Source organism: Babylonia areolata, chromosome 10 (genome assembly GCF_041734735.1).
Source record: "Babylonia areolata isolate BAREFJ2019XMU chromosome 10, ASM4173473v1, whole genome shotgun sequence".
Lineage (NCBI taxonomy): Eukaryota > Metazoa > Mollusca > Gastropoda > Neogastropoda > Buccinidae > Babylonia > Babylonia areolata.
In genome coordinates this window covers 19,013,879-19,029,552 of record NC_134885.1, presented here as the reverse complement: position 1 = coordinate 19,029,552, position 15,674 = coordinate 19,013,879, and the positions used below count along the sequence as shown (strand labels likewise).

The following is a 15,674-nucleotide window of genomic DNA, read 5'->3' as shown; positions in this document are numbered from 1 at the left end:
TGTACTCTTTAGGGATTAAAAGATTAAAAGACGTTTCTTCGTGACACTGTTGTGAATATGGATATTATTTGCTCAAAGGAGACAAAGAAAGCACGGTAATTTTAGCTGCAAGTTTATTTAATTTGTAAATTTTGTCTTGTACTCTTTTGGGATTAAAAGCCGTTTCTTCGTGACACTGTAGTGAATTTGGACATATTCATTGTGGGCGTGAAATTATTGTTTGATACTAATCATCAACTTGATACTCATCATACATCATCATCGGGATTGAAAGGATGATTACAACTTTAAACAAGAGAGGCAAGGCCTTCAAGACTCACTTGTGATAAATTAAGTCCCCTAGCATTAATTACAGAGTAATTTCCCTTTTTTACTATCTGCACCAAAACGTTTCCAAAATAAATAAAAATTCCATGGTTAGCAAAAGAGGTTCCTGTTTGAACAGAAAATGATAATAATGACTCCTCTTGTTGTTGTGTCAGAATATCAGATCAAAGTGCCAAGTTTAGAGAATACAAAAAATATAAATATAACAGTAAATGCAGTTTGCATATAATTAGGCATCATTTTTTTTTTTTTTTTGTGCCCATCCCAGAGGTGCAATATTGTTTTAAACAAGATGACTGGAAAGAACTGAATTTTTCCTATTTTTATGCCAAATTTGGTGTCAACTGACAAAGTATTTGCAGAGAAAATGTCAGTGTTAAAATTTACCACGGACACACAGACACACGGACACACACACAGATTGTTAAGAACAGATACATCAAATGCCAAGGGGTGTAACTCTGACGAATTATAAGAGTGAATGATGCTGTGGTCTGTGGGTGTGTAAACGAAAATCAATCTGCAAGGACCTTCATTTTCCTGTATTTGATGCTTCATTAACTTAAGGGGATACTGCTTATTTCGGGACGATTTATTTAGAGGTAAGCCTTTTGTGCAATAAATTACATTTTGCCGATATCATTTGAACCCCATTTTGTCGAAGTGTTTGGTCAGCTGATCGACTGTCTGTGGCGTCGGAAATGAGAGAACGAAGTCTCATGACCGGTGTTTCAAGAGTAAGATCGGTAACTTGCACTCACGGTCACAGCGTGACCATATGCGAAATACAACTTTTATTATCACAAAGTTTGTAAACAGTATATGTATATATTTGATTTGTATGTTTAGTGTATACATATATAATGTGTGTTTACACACAATGACATACGCATTTCTCTGTTTGAGTGTTTGGTTGGATGTCTGCAGAGTTAAATGCATGTTGTAAGTCGTCATATGAATGTTTTCGTAATGTTTTACATGTCGTTTTTATATTATACAGGGAAGTTGAGTGTGTTTTACTCGGAAAGGTGCTATAATGATAATAATAATAGTAATACAGAATGTCAGCATGGCTTTAGACAGAATAGATCATGCATAACGCAACAATTAGAAGTAATCGAAGATCTGATTAAAATGACAAATAGCAATAAATCTATTGACATAATTTATTTAGACTTAAAAAAATCATTCAATTCTGACCCACACAAAAGACTTAATAAAATTAGCCTCGTATGGTATTACTGGTAACTTACTGAACTGGACAAGAAGCTTCTTAACAGGTAGTACACAGTTAGTTAAGATAGGAGAAGAAAAGTCAGCTTGTGCAAACGTAATCAGTGTATTCCACAGGGCAGTATTCTTGGACCAGTACTTTTCACAATATATATAAACGACCTTCCTGATTGTATAGACAGTATGTGTAAAATTTTTGCAGATGACACTAAAATTTATGGTGATGCACACAACAGTCTCACATTACCAACTGATTTATATACACTACAAGAATGGTATGACAAATGGAACCTTTATTTTAATGTTTCAAAGTGTAAAGTAATGCAGATAGGGAAAAAAAAAATCCAAATAACAATTACCATATGAAAATGGAAAACATGACACAGAATATTGAGAAATGCCATAGTGAGAAAGACCTAGGAATAATGTTTGACAATAAACTATCCTAGTTGATACACATATTGATAATATTATAAATAAAGCCAATCAAATGATTGGTGTAATTAAGGGAACCTTCAATTACTTAGATAAAGATATATTTCTCAATTTATATAACGCATTAGTTAGATCACATGTAGAATATGGTAATATTGTGTGGCACCTATACCTTAAGAGACGATCTATAGCAGTAGAAAGGGTCCAAAGAAGAGCAACGAAATTATTAAAAAGAATGCAAGAATATGAGTTATAAACAAAGACTTACATACTTAAATCTACATTCACTAAAAGGTAGAAGAGTAAGAGGAGATTTGATTGAAACTTATAAGACATTAAAATAACATAAATGATGTAAATGCAAGACATATCTTTAGAATGTCGGACAATGATAGTACAAGGAACTCAGTAAAGAAAATTTGTTTAGAACACTGCAACACCAGCATTAGAAAAAACTCATTGGCTAACCGAATTGTACAAACATGGAATGCACTACCAACTGAAGTTAAACTTGCACAAAATACTAACATGTTCAAAAATCTCCTTGACACCAACACCATCTTAAAAGAAACATTTTTTGACTATGAAGAATAAAACAAAGTTTCTTGCAGAAGTGTACTTGCGTACCCCGCCCAACAACAACAAACAAAAGAAGAAAATAAATAAATTTATAAAATAAAATGGAAGAAGTGAAGATGAAGATTCGATGGGGACATAAAAAGGCTGAGAGGTCTAGGCAGATGACTGCCAGTCCCTGTACTACTACTACTACTACTAATATGATAATGATCAAGGAGGCCTGCGACCGTTCATAACCACCTAAAGGGGCACTACATGGCCAGAACATCATCGGTTTCCAGGTACCTTGGAATTCACCTCAACTCTCAACTCTCAACCGATGCAACCAAGACACTTGTATGCTCTCTGGTTCTCTCAAGATTGGATTACTGCAACTCTCTTTTGGCCGGCCTTCCCAAATACCTGTTAGACAGACTCCAACGAATTCAGAATAACGCTGCCAGACTCATTTGCAGAGCTTCTAAATTTGACCATGTTTCTCCTCTCCTTCAGTCTCTCCACTGGTTGCCTGTTTCTGATCGAATAGACTATAAGCTATCCACTCTGACCTTTTCCGCAGTCAACGGATCTGGCCCAAAGTATCTTTCTGAACTCATCCATATCTATACCCCGTCTCGCCAGCTCCGTTCTCTTCTGATACTCGACTTCTCAGGATACCTCACGTCAGAAGTAAGACCTATGGACACAGATCGTTTTCTTTTCAATCGCCAAAGACGTGGAACAAGCTCCCTGATAACCTCCGTCATTCTGATTCCCTCGCATCTTTTAAATCTCGTCTCAAAACTCACCTTTTCCCTCAGCAATAAGTTCAATTGTGGCAGGTCCACAACTGCATGCATGTATATGAATGTGTATCGTGTGTGCGTGTGTTTATGTAAGTTTGTGCCTGCCTGTGTGTGCGTATGTGTTAGGGTAGCTGTTAGATACACATGCATGTTAATATGTATGTATGCAGTGTGTGTGTGTGTGTGTGTGTGTGCGTGCGTGCGTGTGTGTGTGTGTGTGTGTGTGTGTGTGTGTGCGTGCGTGCGTGCGTGCGTGCGTGCGTGCGTGCGTGTGTGTGTGTGTGTGTGTGTGTGTGTGTGTGGTCACATTTTGGTGTGTGTATGTAACATAGATAATGTTTTATGTTATCAAAAGCGTTTTTGTAAAGCACCTAGAGCAGATTTCTGGATAGTGTGCTATATAAGTATCCATTATTATTATTATTATTAACAAAGAACAGACCTAGAATTCTCATGTTGATAAAGCCACAAAGAAGGCCAACAATATGGTAGGATTCCTCCTGAGAAATCTTAGGACTGCAAGCAGAAAAAACGAAAACAAACGTCTGGTACACCTTATTGCATCCCTAGTACAAAAAAATAGCCATATCGAAGTGTTTCTATCAAGAAGATTTTAATAGTAGGAAAAGCACACATGCAAGTTATGATAGTAGAAGAACTTTAAATCGCTTGACATTAAAATTGCAGCATATATCAAACAGTCTGACTGCAACGTGGCCTATACCAAAAGGCCTATACATAGAAAGAATCATACATGTAAATGCAAACTTCCTGTAAATTATTGACAACTAAAACTGTGTATCCCACACTTCCAAAATTTGGTATTAAAAATATTGCTGAACATTTACTTCTTTCAAAGTTCATCAAACAACTAAAACTATACTTGTTTCAGTGAAAACATACTGGTAAGCACTACAAGGGTTTGGCAGGCCTGTAATTTGCATTTATACAAACAACCATATTCAAACGTACCTGTGCTCTATGTAGGGGGAAAATTGTCAAAAATGTTCTCCTGATAAAGCTATAACAGCAAGCACCTGGTACTTGCCATCCCACAACAAAGTCAACTTTCACACAGCTGATGTGAGGTAAATATGCCACACAGTTGTAGTTCGGAAAGCGAACGCTAACATTTCACGTGCACTGCGATGTAGCAGAAAAGTCTGGTGGAAACAGCATTAGGGCATAGTAGTCTTGCTAAAGCCCTGTACAGTCGTAAGCATGTCATTCCCCTTCTTCCATTTGTTCACGTGTAGGCCTGAACATGTTCAAGCATTCCCCAGAATAACACTTGCAGAGAGGGGTGCAAGGAAGGCGATTACTGGAGCATCTGCATGCCGCCATGCTGCATCCTGCTTTGCATCAACACTTGATCAGCTCTATGACAGCAAGTGGAGCAGGAAGAGCTAGGCATCTCACAGGAACGTACACACCATCCTCGATCTTCCAGCCATTTTCTTCAAGAGGAGGAAGTGCAGGATGACTGGTGTAGTGAGACTTACCCCGCATGGCCACATAGTTTGCTCGCAGGATATGAGGCAGGAAGGCAGAGCGAGTGGGAGGTAGCATCTCTCCTTCCATGTTTTTCGAAGCGAAGAGCTCCCATCACAGCGCTAGTAAGGATGTGGGGCCTGTAGAACTGTATACATGGCATACAAAAGGTTCCAAACCCTTGAACAGGATAGCAGTTCCCCATCAACCAGATCACTTGGGGCAGACCCTTCTCCAAGCTCCTTGGAGCAGTCGACGGCTGCGTCATCTTCTGGAAGCTTCAAATACGCATCAGCCCAGGTTTTCTTGCTAATGCCAACAAATTTCCCAAACCCCAGTCAGCACCCAAGAAGTTGTGGAAGCCTATGAGCCCTTGGCATTTGTGAGGTCCAACTGCTTGTGCACGCTCCAACACGTCTATCTCCCTGAACTTGGCACCCCATCCAGTCAAGAATTTCAACCGTGTCTGAGCGTCAAGGCGACCAGAAGAGGCGAGATGTAGGAGAACCAAAACGTCAGTGTCAGGTGACCAGACGTATACCTCACGCCAAGCATCTTCAGACACTGATACTAGGACCTGATGAGGTATCAAAGTGTCCGCCTTTTCATGCGAATGGTCTTCTTCAAAATCCTGTTGTTTGACTTTGTTGTCGTACACGACGACCAGCTTGAATGCTGTGTTGCTGGAGAAGTACTGCAGCAGGCCTTGAGCAAACATGCACGTCAGGGTCCTTTTGGTTCTGGATGAAGACAGAAGCTCGTTGAGAGACAATGTGAGCTTCATTTCTGGGCGGATGTCAAACTCTGTGGAGGTGGCTGCTCTCTTCTGTCGTGTCTTGTTTTTCAAGGACTCATCAAGGTATCTGTCAAAGACTACACAACCCTCCTAGTATCCGAGCATAATGAACTCAATGCGCTTGATGAAAGCATGCTCAAGATCAGAGAGTTTCTTCATTGATGCAGTTTTCTTCATTCACTGGAGCACAGCCATTACATCAGCAATTAGAACTTGTGGAATGGAAGATGGTGTGTCAGGGGGAGCAGGTTCTACTGATCCTGGCTGTGCCTGCTCATTGCAGTGCATCAGATTCGCTTTGTCAGCAGGAAGATAGAATGAACCGTCAACAGTACAAATTGAACATGGTACCACTGCCATCTCGAACTCACCTATCGTGTCCTCTAATTTGGGCACCAAGTCAGGTCTGCTTCCAAGAATGATCAAGAACCTGCCAAGCAGTTGACACTCTTCTCGCAGCTTGACAACCTTTTGACCCACAGAAACTTTGGTTTTCTCCATGAAGTTGGGGAACGATTTCAGCTTGAGTTTTTTCATGAAGTCCCAAACTGACGCTGATGCTGACTTTTCCAGCAATCGATTCTGGATGAACTCTTCAAAGCGCTCTTGACCTTTGTCTGCCAAATGTAGGATGTCATCCTTTGCATTTTCTGGCACAAGAGCGGACGAAGTCAGGTTCTTCAGAGGTGTCTTCTCTGTGAATTGGTTGCCAGCGCATTGTTTCTCAACAGAGTGACATAGTTTCAGCGCATTTTGTCAGTCCTCTCTGCAATGCTCCCAGAGAGCTGGTAATGTTCACACTGTTTTGGAGTATGCCAGAATCATGGGAAACCGCTGAGGTACTGCTTCACCATGTGAGCGAGATGGGGAGTGGTAGTAACAAGTCGATCAACAGCCGCATAATCTTGTCTTGGTCCCACTATACCACCATGGCGTTTCAAATCCTTGATTTCTTGCTCCAGTGCCTAGTCACTGAACAGCAGTGAATGGGACCTCTGATTTGGCCACAACAAAATCTTCTGTTTGGTGTCATATACTGTACCATGTCAAACTGATGCAAACTAGGCCTATTGGTTTGCTCTGCTTGGCCAAATTTCGCGCGGCTAACAGTGAAAAGACGGGCCCACCCGCTCTCAGCCAATCAGACGCCTCTAAAAACTATAAGCGCTTAATCATTCCTTTGGCCAAGGCTCTCCACGCCATCTTGTCAGGTTTACGCTCTGTCTCGTCTTACGCTTTTTTCGGCTATTCAGCGTATCCTTTTGGCCTTATTTTGTTGCATGCGGCTTGTGTTTATTGTATTCTTACATTCTGTGTTGGTGCCACAGCAAGGGCATTGCACTTTCAGCGAGACACTGAGCAGGAAAAACCAACTTCTTGGCAGATGCTCTTAGCAGGTCCAAGAGTGTCATACGCACAGAGTGCACCCTGGACAAGGACAGCCTTCAGGGGGTGTGGGAACAGTTGTTTTGGCCGATGGTGGACCTTGTTCGACAAGAGACTTCCCACTTCCGTCTCTTCGGTTGCCGAACCACAAGCGTGGGCAGTGGATGCTCTCTCTCTAGATTGGAGCAGTCTGATTGCCTCCGCGTTTCCTCCCTTTCCAATTCTGTCCAAGGTGATACGGAAAGACAGATTGGAACACCCGCAGCTGATCCTCATTGCGCCGAAATGGCCAGCCCAGACCTGGTTTCCGGACCTTCAGTCCTTGACACATGTTCCCACCCCTGGAACTTGAAACCAAATCTCATCTGCTGAGGAAGCCTCGCTCGGGCACTCCGCATTCCAATCCTCAACTGCTCCACCAGCACGCATGGCTGCTGTGCGGTCGGAACTGTCAGCATCACCATCGAAGTCCTCGACCCCTCGGTCGGCCTCTGTGTCGGCTGCGCTGACCCAGGGGTGTGCCTCCTCTGACCTCCTCTCCATAGTCACCAGAGCAAGGAGGCAGGGAACGGAGACTTTGTATGACTTTCGCTGGAAGAAATGGTTGCGGTGGTGTACAGCTCAGGGCATTACCCCTACGAACCTTACGAGCATGCAGCTGGCCAACTTTCTGGCTCTCTGCTCCTCGGTTCTCATCCTGTCTGCTAATTCTGTGCGAGGGTACAGGTCTGCCTTCTGTACCACAATGCAAACAGCTAGGTGGTTCCGCCTTTAAAGCGGATTGCCTGCTCAGAGAGGTGGCTAGGGGTGCCCCTCTGAAGGAAGCTAGAGACCCCAGAAGAGTGCCCCTCTGGGACTTGTTCCGGGTGCTGGATTTCATTCGAAAACAGCCCTTCCTACCATTGGGGACTATTCCTTTTGACATCCTCACCCTCAAGACCACTTTTCTTCTGTGGCTGGCCACAGGCAGTCGTAGAAGTGAGCTGCATGGGCTTAGTGGAATGCCACAAGATCTGGCCTTCCACAGAGATGGTTCCATCACTATTCGTTTCGTTCCAGAGTTTCTGGCTAAGAACCAAGACCCTGAGGTTCCTTCCCCCTCTCTGAGGGTCAGACCTTTGTCTGATATTCTTGCCCAAGATGATGAGGATAGGCACCTGCCCTGTTCGGTGTCTCAAATATTATTGGGATAGGTCTCGCCATAGGCGTTCTTCTGAGGTGTCTGCTCATCTCCCTCAATGAGAATTACAAGAAAGACATCGCTGCAGGCACCATTTCCCGCCAGGTTTCCCAAGTCATTCGTAGAGCCTACTCTCATGCACACTGGGATATCAGCTGTCTTCATCCCAGAGCACACGAAGTGCGGGCCATAGCTACTTCGGCTGCTTTCCAGCACTCAGTGCCAACGCACCATGTCTTGGAGGCAGCCTTCTGGCGGTCTGAGAATCCCTTCATCAACTTCTACCTCAGGAATTTCCGTATGACCAGGGCTGACGGTTCCAAGGGGATTTCCTTTGTCGCGGCTAACACTGCCGTCTCAGTTACAAGGGCTCCCCATATGAACCAGTAGGCGTTGCCCTCCTCCATTTGCTTTAAATTCTGCATCAGTTTGACATGGTACAGTATATGACACCAAAAGGAGGAGTTTGTATTATACTCCATGTTTGGTGTTACATATACTTACCATGTCAAACTCGAATGCCCGACCGTCCGTCCCCGCGTCTCCGCCGTGGTTCTCATGGGGCATTTTTGTTCATGGCCACAGAATGATTAAGCGCTTATAGTTTTTAGAGGCGTTTGATTGGCTGAGAGTGGGTGGGCCCGTCTTTTCACTGTTAGCCGCGCGAAATTTGGCCAAGCAGAGCAAACCAATAGGCCTAGTTTGCATCAGTTTGACATGGTAAGTATATGTAACACCAAACATGGAGTATAATACAAACTCCTCCTATTTCAGTGCTTTCCTTGTGGATGGGTCATCATTTTGCAAAGCATTCATTTGGGCAAGGTGCTCTGGCATCAGACGAGCATAGTTCAGCAAATCATGGGCAAAGAAATACTTGATGTTGTTTTCTAGTGCAGCCAGATATCCTTCCCAGTCTCCAGAGCGGTATTGCGCTTGTGCCTGCGCAGGGTGTATCATCAGACATAGTGATAAACAAAATAAGGTATTTCTGAACAATCTGAAAATGCCATAAAGCAACTCAGAAGCACATAAAACCTACAAATCAACACATTTTTTATGTAAAAGGGGTCATTTTTAGCAAATATGGAGTGCACTCCACCCCCGGTGAGGGGTGTGTTAGGGAACATAGCCGCAGAAGGGGGGGGGGGGGTGTGAGGAGTGGGAAAATTTGAACCTGTATTTCTGTGGATTGAGCGGTCCCAGACCAAGTAGGTGGCGGCAGTGAAAATTTAAATATTCATTACAATGACTGAAATGTGATTTTTGGGAAACAACATGACAATATAAGAAAAACAAAAAAAAAAGTAAGTGAATATCTTGATTGGTTCTGAAGATATTCCATTTTAAAGATGTGACGATGCGTACATGCTGTTAGTACTTAATATTCTCACATTTTCACAGTTATATTATACTGTCCATGAGGGTACTGTAATGAAAACTCATATACTTTTAAAAACCATATGATAATGGTATATTGCACAAGAAAACACTAACACTTCAGCAGCAAAGAAACTGGAAAATATGTCTGTCAAAGTAGGAGGAAATAGAAAATCAAGACGTGTCAATGTGCACAGAATAGCAACTTTGAAGGTCTACAGCACTGAAACGAATAGACAGTTGAATTTCAAAATAAAATATCTTGCAGATTACATCACAGAAAGTGCACTGAATTTTTTTCAGGCAGGACAGTTGACTGAATTTTAAGTATCAGAGTCTCAAACTTTGAAAAATCTTCAATTTGACCAGTGGAAAAAAGACTGTTTATTGGGGTAGCATGCTGCAAAGATGAATATTTCAGTAACTGTCACAAGTAGGACCATGAAATTTTGTGTGTGTATTAAGTGAAATGTCAGCTTTCAAAATAAATTAAAATCAACCGTAAAACTTCCCTCTAATGTTGGCAGAAAAGGAATGATACCTGATTTTCTCATTAAAAAAGGGTGCATGCTGCAGATGAGACTTCTTCAAAATTTTTGTTTTTGAAAAAAATATTGAAGTTGCAGCCACAATAAGTTACCAGTGGTCCAGGCTGATCATCATCTTCAAAATTACTACAAATTTTTAAACGAATGCAACTTGAGAGCATTATACAGAATGGGTAGGTTGATGGGGCATTCCACGACCAAGGTTCCCAGGAAGGAGCAAATATTACATAAGTTGCTAGCAAAAATGACAGATATATAAATCTATTTTCTTTCAGCTCTCTAGTTTTTTCTTCCATCCATGAACCCAGTCATGCATTTCATTATAGAAGAAACACAATAAATAAGAAATAAAAGGTGGATGATGCATCTTTATTTCTTCACAAAATGGCATTCACAAGAGAAAATGCACACCAAAAAATCTCTCATTTTTTTGGCACTCACAGGTTTCCTGGCATCAGCAATAACATGCTGCTCGCTACCTGAGATGTTTATACTGGCCTTTTTGGATCATGGAATAGGTCTTGCAAACGCTGCCATAAGCAGCTGTTTCTGCAACATGTTAGATACACAGATCAGCTCATAAGAAAGAACAAATGTTATGTTCAATTTAAAACTTAAAACCAAAACAAGAGCTCTCAGTTTAATATATGTTTAGGCTTTTGTCAATTTCTGAGTGTTTTGAGTGGGAGGAAAACACTGTGATAACAGAATTATAAAATGGCATACTAACAGGTAAGCATTCATTCAACAGCAACACAAAATTCACCGCACTGAACTATCTGGCTGCATTTGCCTTTCACACAATAACTCAAATTGCAGCAACAACTTATGCTTTGACAATTGAGGCTGAATTTTTAGGGGTCTGTCCTTTCCAGTTGCTGACAAGAACTTTGCCATCTGTACTGTTCATCTTATGGATGTCTTTGTTGCATGCGATTATTTACTCAGAAATTCCACTTCAGGGTGCTACATTTCATGACTGAGATGAAAGTATTACTTAATGTCTTATGTATATATGATTACTAAATATTGAATATTTTATTGTTAATATGCACATCATACTTAGTATCTTATTCTTTTATATATATTTTGTGTACTCATCTTTATTTGTGTGTGTATGTGAGAATGCATGTCTTAGATATATATCAAACTGAATATTTCATTCACAATATGTGCATGGTATTTTGCATTTTATCATTTCATGAAATATGTGTTTACTTCCCTTTGTTTTCTGTTTCATGCAGTCTAGATGCACAGCATATCATGGGTTACATAACCCCCCGCGCGTGCACACACACACACACACACACACACACACACACACAATTATACTATCTTAATGGCTGGATTCCTAATAGTGTTATATAGTTTGACTTGACTGAACCTGATGTACAACTTACGCTATGGGTGTTATTGTACTGATTTTCTTTTTACTAATTTTAGTTTGTTAAAAATTGGTGTTAAATTTTTGAAGAAACAGGATGTTGCCTGCACTGTTCAAATTAATCATGTATCTCTTCACATTACACTTTTTTCATACTCAGACATACACATACTCACAAGCATACATGTGCAAATGCAAACTTGCTCTGGCTCTCTCTCTCTCTCACACACACACACCTACTCCACTGACAGGAAAGAAATGGGGAAGGGGATGACTGGAGGGAAGAGGTGGTGGATTATATCACTGTCAGCAGTCAGGGATTCTAAGCCGGAGCAAGTGGTCAGTGATTTGGCTCAGTGCCAAGTTTGCCACAACCATTGACAACCCCCTCCCCTCTCCTTACCATTGGTGGGAGATACTCAGAGACAAGTGAGGGGAATGATTATACAACTCTCAGCAAATTATTAAAGTGAAGTTTGCAGTGGAGAAAGGGGGAGGAGGGGAGGGGGGGGAGGGGTTAGTATGAATTGGTGTTCTTGTTCTTTCTGGAATGTGAGAGCATAGTATCTATCTGTCTGTATATATTGAGATAAAGTTTCACAGCTATAGAAGCAAAATGCAACTAGAATATCAGACTTTTGTGTGATGCTGAATGAAAAAGAAACCATATTCCAATTTTTTTACTCACTTATTTAACATTCACCGAGTCTGTAGCAGACGACGCTAATGCTGTCCCGAGCACTTCCGGTTTTAGACCCAGGTAATATTTTGCTTACTAAAGCAAAAATCAATCAAATATTAGTAATTGGAATTCATGGGCTCCGTTTTAACATGTCCATTTTTCATTCTGTATCAATAGGTTTTGTGTGTTTTACTCCGAAAAAAATAAATCGTGTTCCGATTGAAACACGGCGTCACGTTACGAAAACACTTATGAAATAGATCCAAGCTGCTCAGTTACTAACATCGATCAAAATCCTGATTCAGAGAATTTCAGCTCAATATTGTGCATGAAAGTGCTAAAGACATTCGTTTTCAAAAATAATATAAAACTTACCGATGAAACTTAAGATTTTCTGGAGAAACAATGCCATTTTTGTGTTAGCTGAAGTGCCGATCTCCTGTGTCGAATGTTGATTGGGCCGACGCAACTGACGAAGAGGGGTACCTGCTTTTGAATCGCTTGAGCAAATTGCTCATGGATCAAAAATAGTAGTTTCGGATACCATTGAAATCATCAGAAAATGCTCTTTACCGCTCATACAGTAACCCGTAGGGTCAGATTTCTTTTTCGAACTGCGCGAGGCGTTGAAAGATAGCCGAAAAATTCCCGTAACTTTGCGCTCAGATCTAACTACCCTACTTCGCCCAAGGCTTGGAAAAAAACACACGAAAGTTCTCCTTGAACTTTCGCCTTTCACGGCTCCCAGTTTTTCGAACAGTAACCAATGAATGGAAAACAACGGATGCGATTTTTTCCACTATGTGGTTGAAACTAACTGTGTCGCGCTCAGAAAGACGCCGGCCGCCATTGAACAAGGATCGCTATTTCGCGTTACAGTACACTTTTTTTCTTCCATCCGCGAACTCATTCACGCATTGCATAAAGCAAACACAATAAAAATTAAAAATATGGATGATAAATGATTATTTCAGTTGGATAGTTTTTCACAAAATGAAATCAAATTTGAGAAAATGCATTTCAAAATTAGTCAATTTTTTAGGCGTTCATAGGTTTCCCGGCATCGGCCATGGGGGCTGCCGCTACCTAGACCAAGCCAACAAAGCAATAAAATCAATTTTACTTGTAATTTTTAGCAATCATATTGAACGGGATTACACACCATACTCCACTGAGAGGCCAGTTGCTAATACACAACCAATGCATCTCAGCTATGCTCAACAAATGAAAGTGGGAATCGCTTGAATCGCGAAGGAAATAGTGTCGACTATCCATGTTCTACAAAATTGTAAATGGATTGGTTGACATCCCATCAGAACCATGTTTTTTTCCTGGCACCACCCGCACGAGATGCAAACACACCCTAAAGTAAGTTCAGGCAAGTTGCCACAAAGACAAACTTGTACAAACTTTTTTTTTTTCCTAAGAACTGTTCCAGCATGGAATTCAAGATGGAGCTTAGCCGGCTACCTAACTTAAAACCTCCGAGTAGAGACCACAGATCAAACTCAAAGTAACAGTGAATGATGGGCTAGAGCTGTACCAGTCAGGATGATTCCCAGGGAACACTGGTAGCTGGAGAAGTCCTGCCTAGATTATTGTGAAATTATAAAGGTCTATGATCTACCCCTCACACTGTCCCTTCTTCTTCTTCTTCTTCTCTCTCTCTCTCTCTCTCTCTCTTTAAGCACAATGACACCCAAGTCACTTGAAGGCCTAAACAAGACGGTGTGACTATGAGATTGAACATAATAATGATAACAATAGTCTAGTTTATAGAGATTATATATTATGTAAAGGTAGAAATAGTGAAATAATTATATGTGGTCTATCCATCACTCTCTCCCTGCCCCCCCCCCCTTTCTTTTAAGCACTGTGCACACCCAAGTCACTTCAAGGTCTAAACAAGATGGTGTGACCAGAAGATTGAAGATAGTAACAATAATAGTCCAGTTTATAGAGATTGAACATTATTAGAATTTGAAAAAAATTATTTTTTCAAAAATTTTTATCAGTGTGTCATCACTGATATATGGCATACTGATACTGATGGTCAGTACTGATTTTGCAGGTTAACTGACTTGTTAAAGTTGTTAAACTTAAAGGAAAGACCTTCGAAGCAATGTTGAACAGATTCTGAAACAGTTACTTTAGCAAGACAGATTTAAAAAAAAAAAAATCAAAGTGATCACCATGTTGGTACATGGGATACATAATAAATGTCACATTGCCATTTCCTCACTGCCCCTTACCAGAGTAATATATGCAAATTAGTCTGGGTACATTCTACAGTTGTTTCAGAAAAAAAAAATTTTATTATGCTGAATTGTGCTCATCCAGTCTTTGTTAAAAAAAAAATAGCACTGGCTGCATTCATGGTATCCAGAACCAACTTTGATGGGCTCAAGATACATAAATGAATAATGCACAACAACCAGATTATTGTTAAATTATACATTAATTAATTTTAAGATACACTGTTTTGACTTTGCCTCAGCTGTGTTGACATTTTTATAACATGGCACTAAGATGTGTGCATTGAATTTTTACTATGGCAGAATTCAGACTCTCAGTCTTCTTTGTATTCATTGTTGTGACTGCAGTCAAGTTTTCTTAAAAACTGTCACTTTTGGAAGAGGAGCCATTTGCTCAAAGAAAGAAAGAAACCTGTTAATGTGTTTGAAAGGCCTTGAACATGAAGGTGTCAATGGCCTTGATTGCTTTAGTTTAACAAGTTGTTCCGCTCATGTAATGTTATCTGCAGGAATGAGAATTGTTTGGATCACATTATTCAATGAAGTCAAAGAACTGTCAGCAGTGTTTATGTTATTGGTGTGGTGGTGCAGGATAGATCATAGAGTCTGGGTGTGCTGATAGGTTGTTTTGAATTCTGTGAAACAAGTTAGACAAGGACAAAAGCTGGCAAACTCTGTTTCTGCATTTCCAGATTCAAACACTGTAAAAGCCTGCTGCCGCTCTTTCTCTGACTTTGAGTTGGAATGTGCCCCCTCTTTCATTTCATCAAATCTCTGGCTTTCCTGCCTCTTCCTTCTAATTTTTATTTTTAATTAATTAATTTTATTTTATTTTCATTTTCATTTTTTCTCTTCCTTCTGTTTATAGGAATTTATAGTATAAGTTTGTTTTTCATCTCTCTGAATTAGATTTATGCATGCTTGTGAATGACTGATCTGTAACAAGTGTAGGTGCTTTGATTTGTCTCTGCACAAGAATCAGCGCTATATTGTAAATTAACACTGTTGAAAAAAGGAAAAAGAAACTCTTATTCCCTTTATGAACTGTTGAATGTGATAAAATGTTTGTTTTTACTTTTGCCTTCAGAGATCATCATCATGGCTTCAATCTTAGATCAGTATGAAGAGGAATCAACACGTAGTATGTCTGCTGGACCTGTGCCAAGTACACTGCAGGAAATGGTAAGAAGACGATGGATATCCTGTACTGGTG

The 15,674-nt window shown here is 40.6% G+C and overlaps 1 protein-coding gene across 1 annotated transcript in view; it reads left to right on the top strand.

The window, feature by feature from the left end:
• Positions 1 to 786: 786 nt before the first annotated feature.
• The window catches only part of LOC143286860 (vacuolar protein sorting-associated protein 18 homolog), a 60,894-nt gene continuing 46,006 nt past the window's right edge, over positions 787 to 15,674 (top strand). Inside the window, exons 1-2 of the mRNA XM_076594703.1 lie at positions 787 to 929; positions 15,549 to 15,643. Coding sequence (XP_076450818.1) covers positions 15,560 to 15,643 — 84 coding nt within the window. The 5' untranslated portion in view covers positions 787 to 929; positions 15,549 to 15,559. The remainder of the gene's footprint in view (positions 930 to 15,548; positions 15,644 to 15,674) is intronic.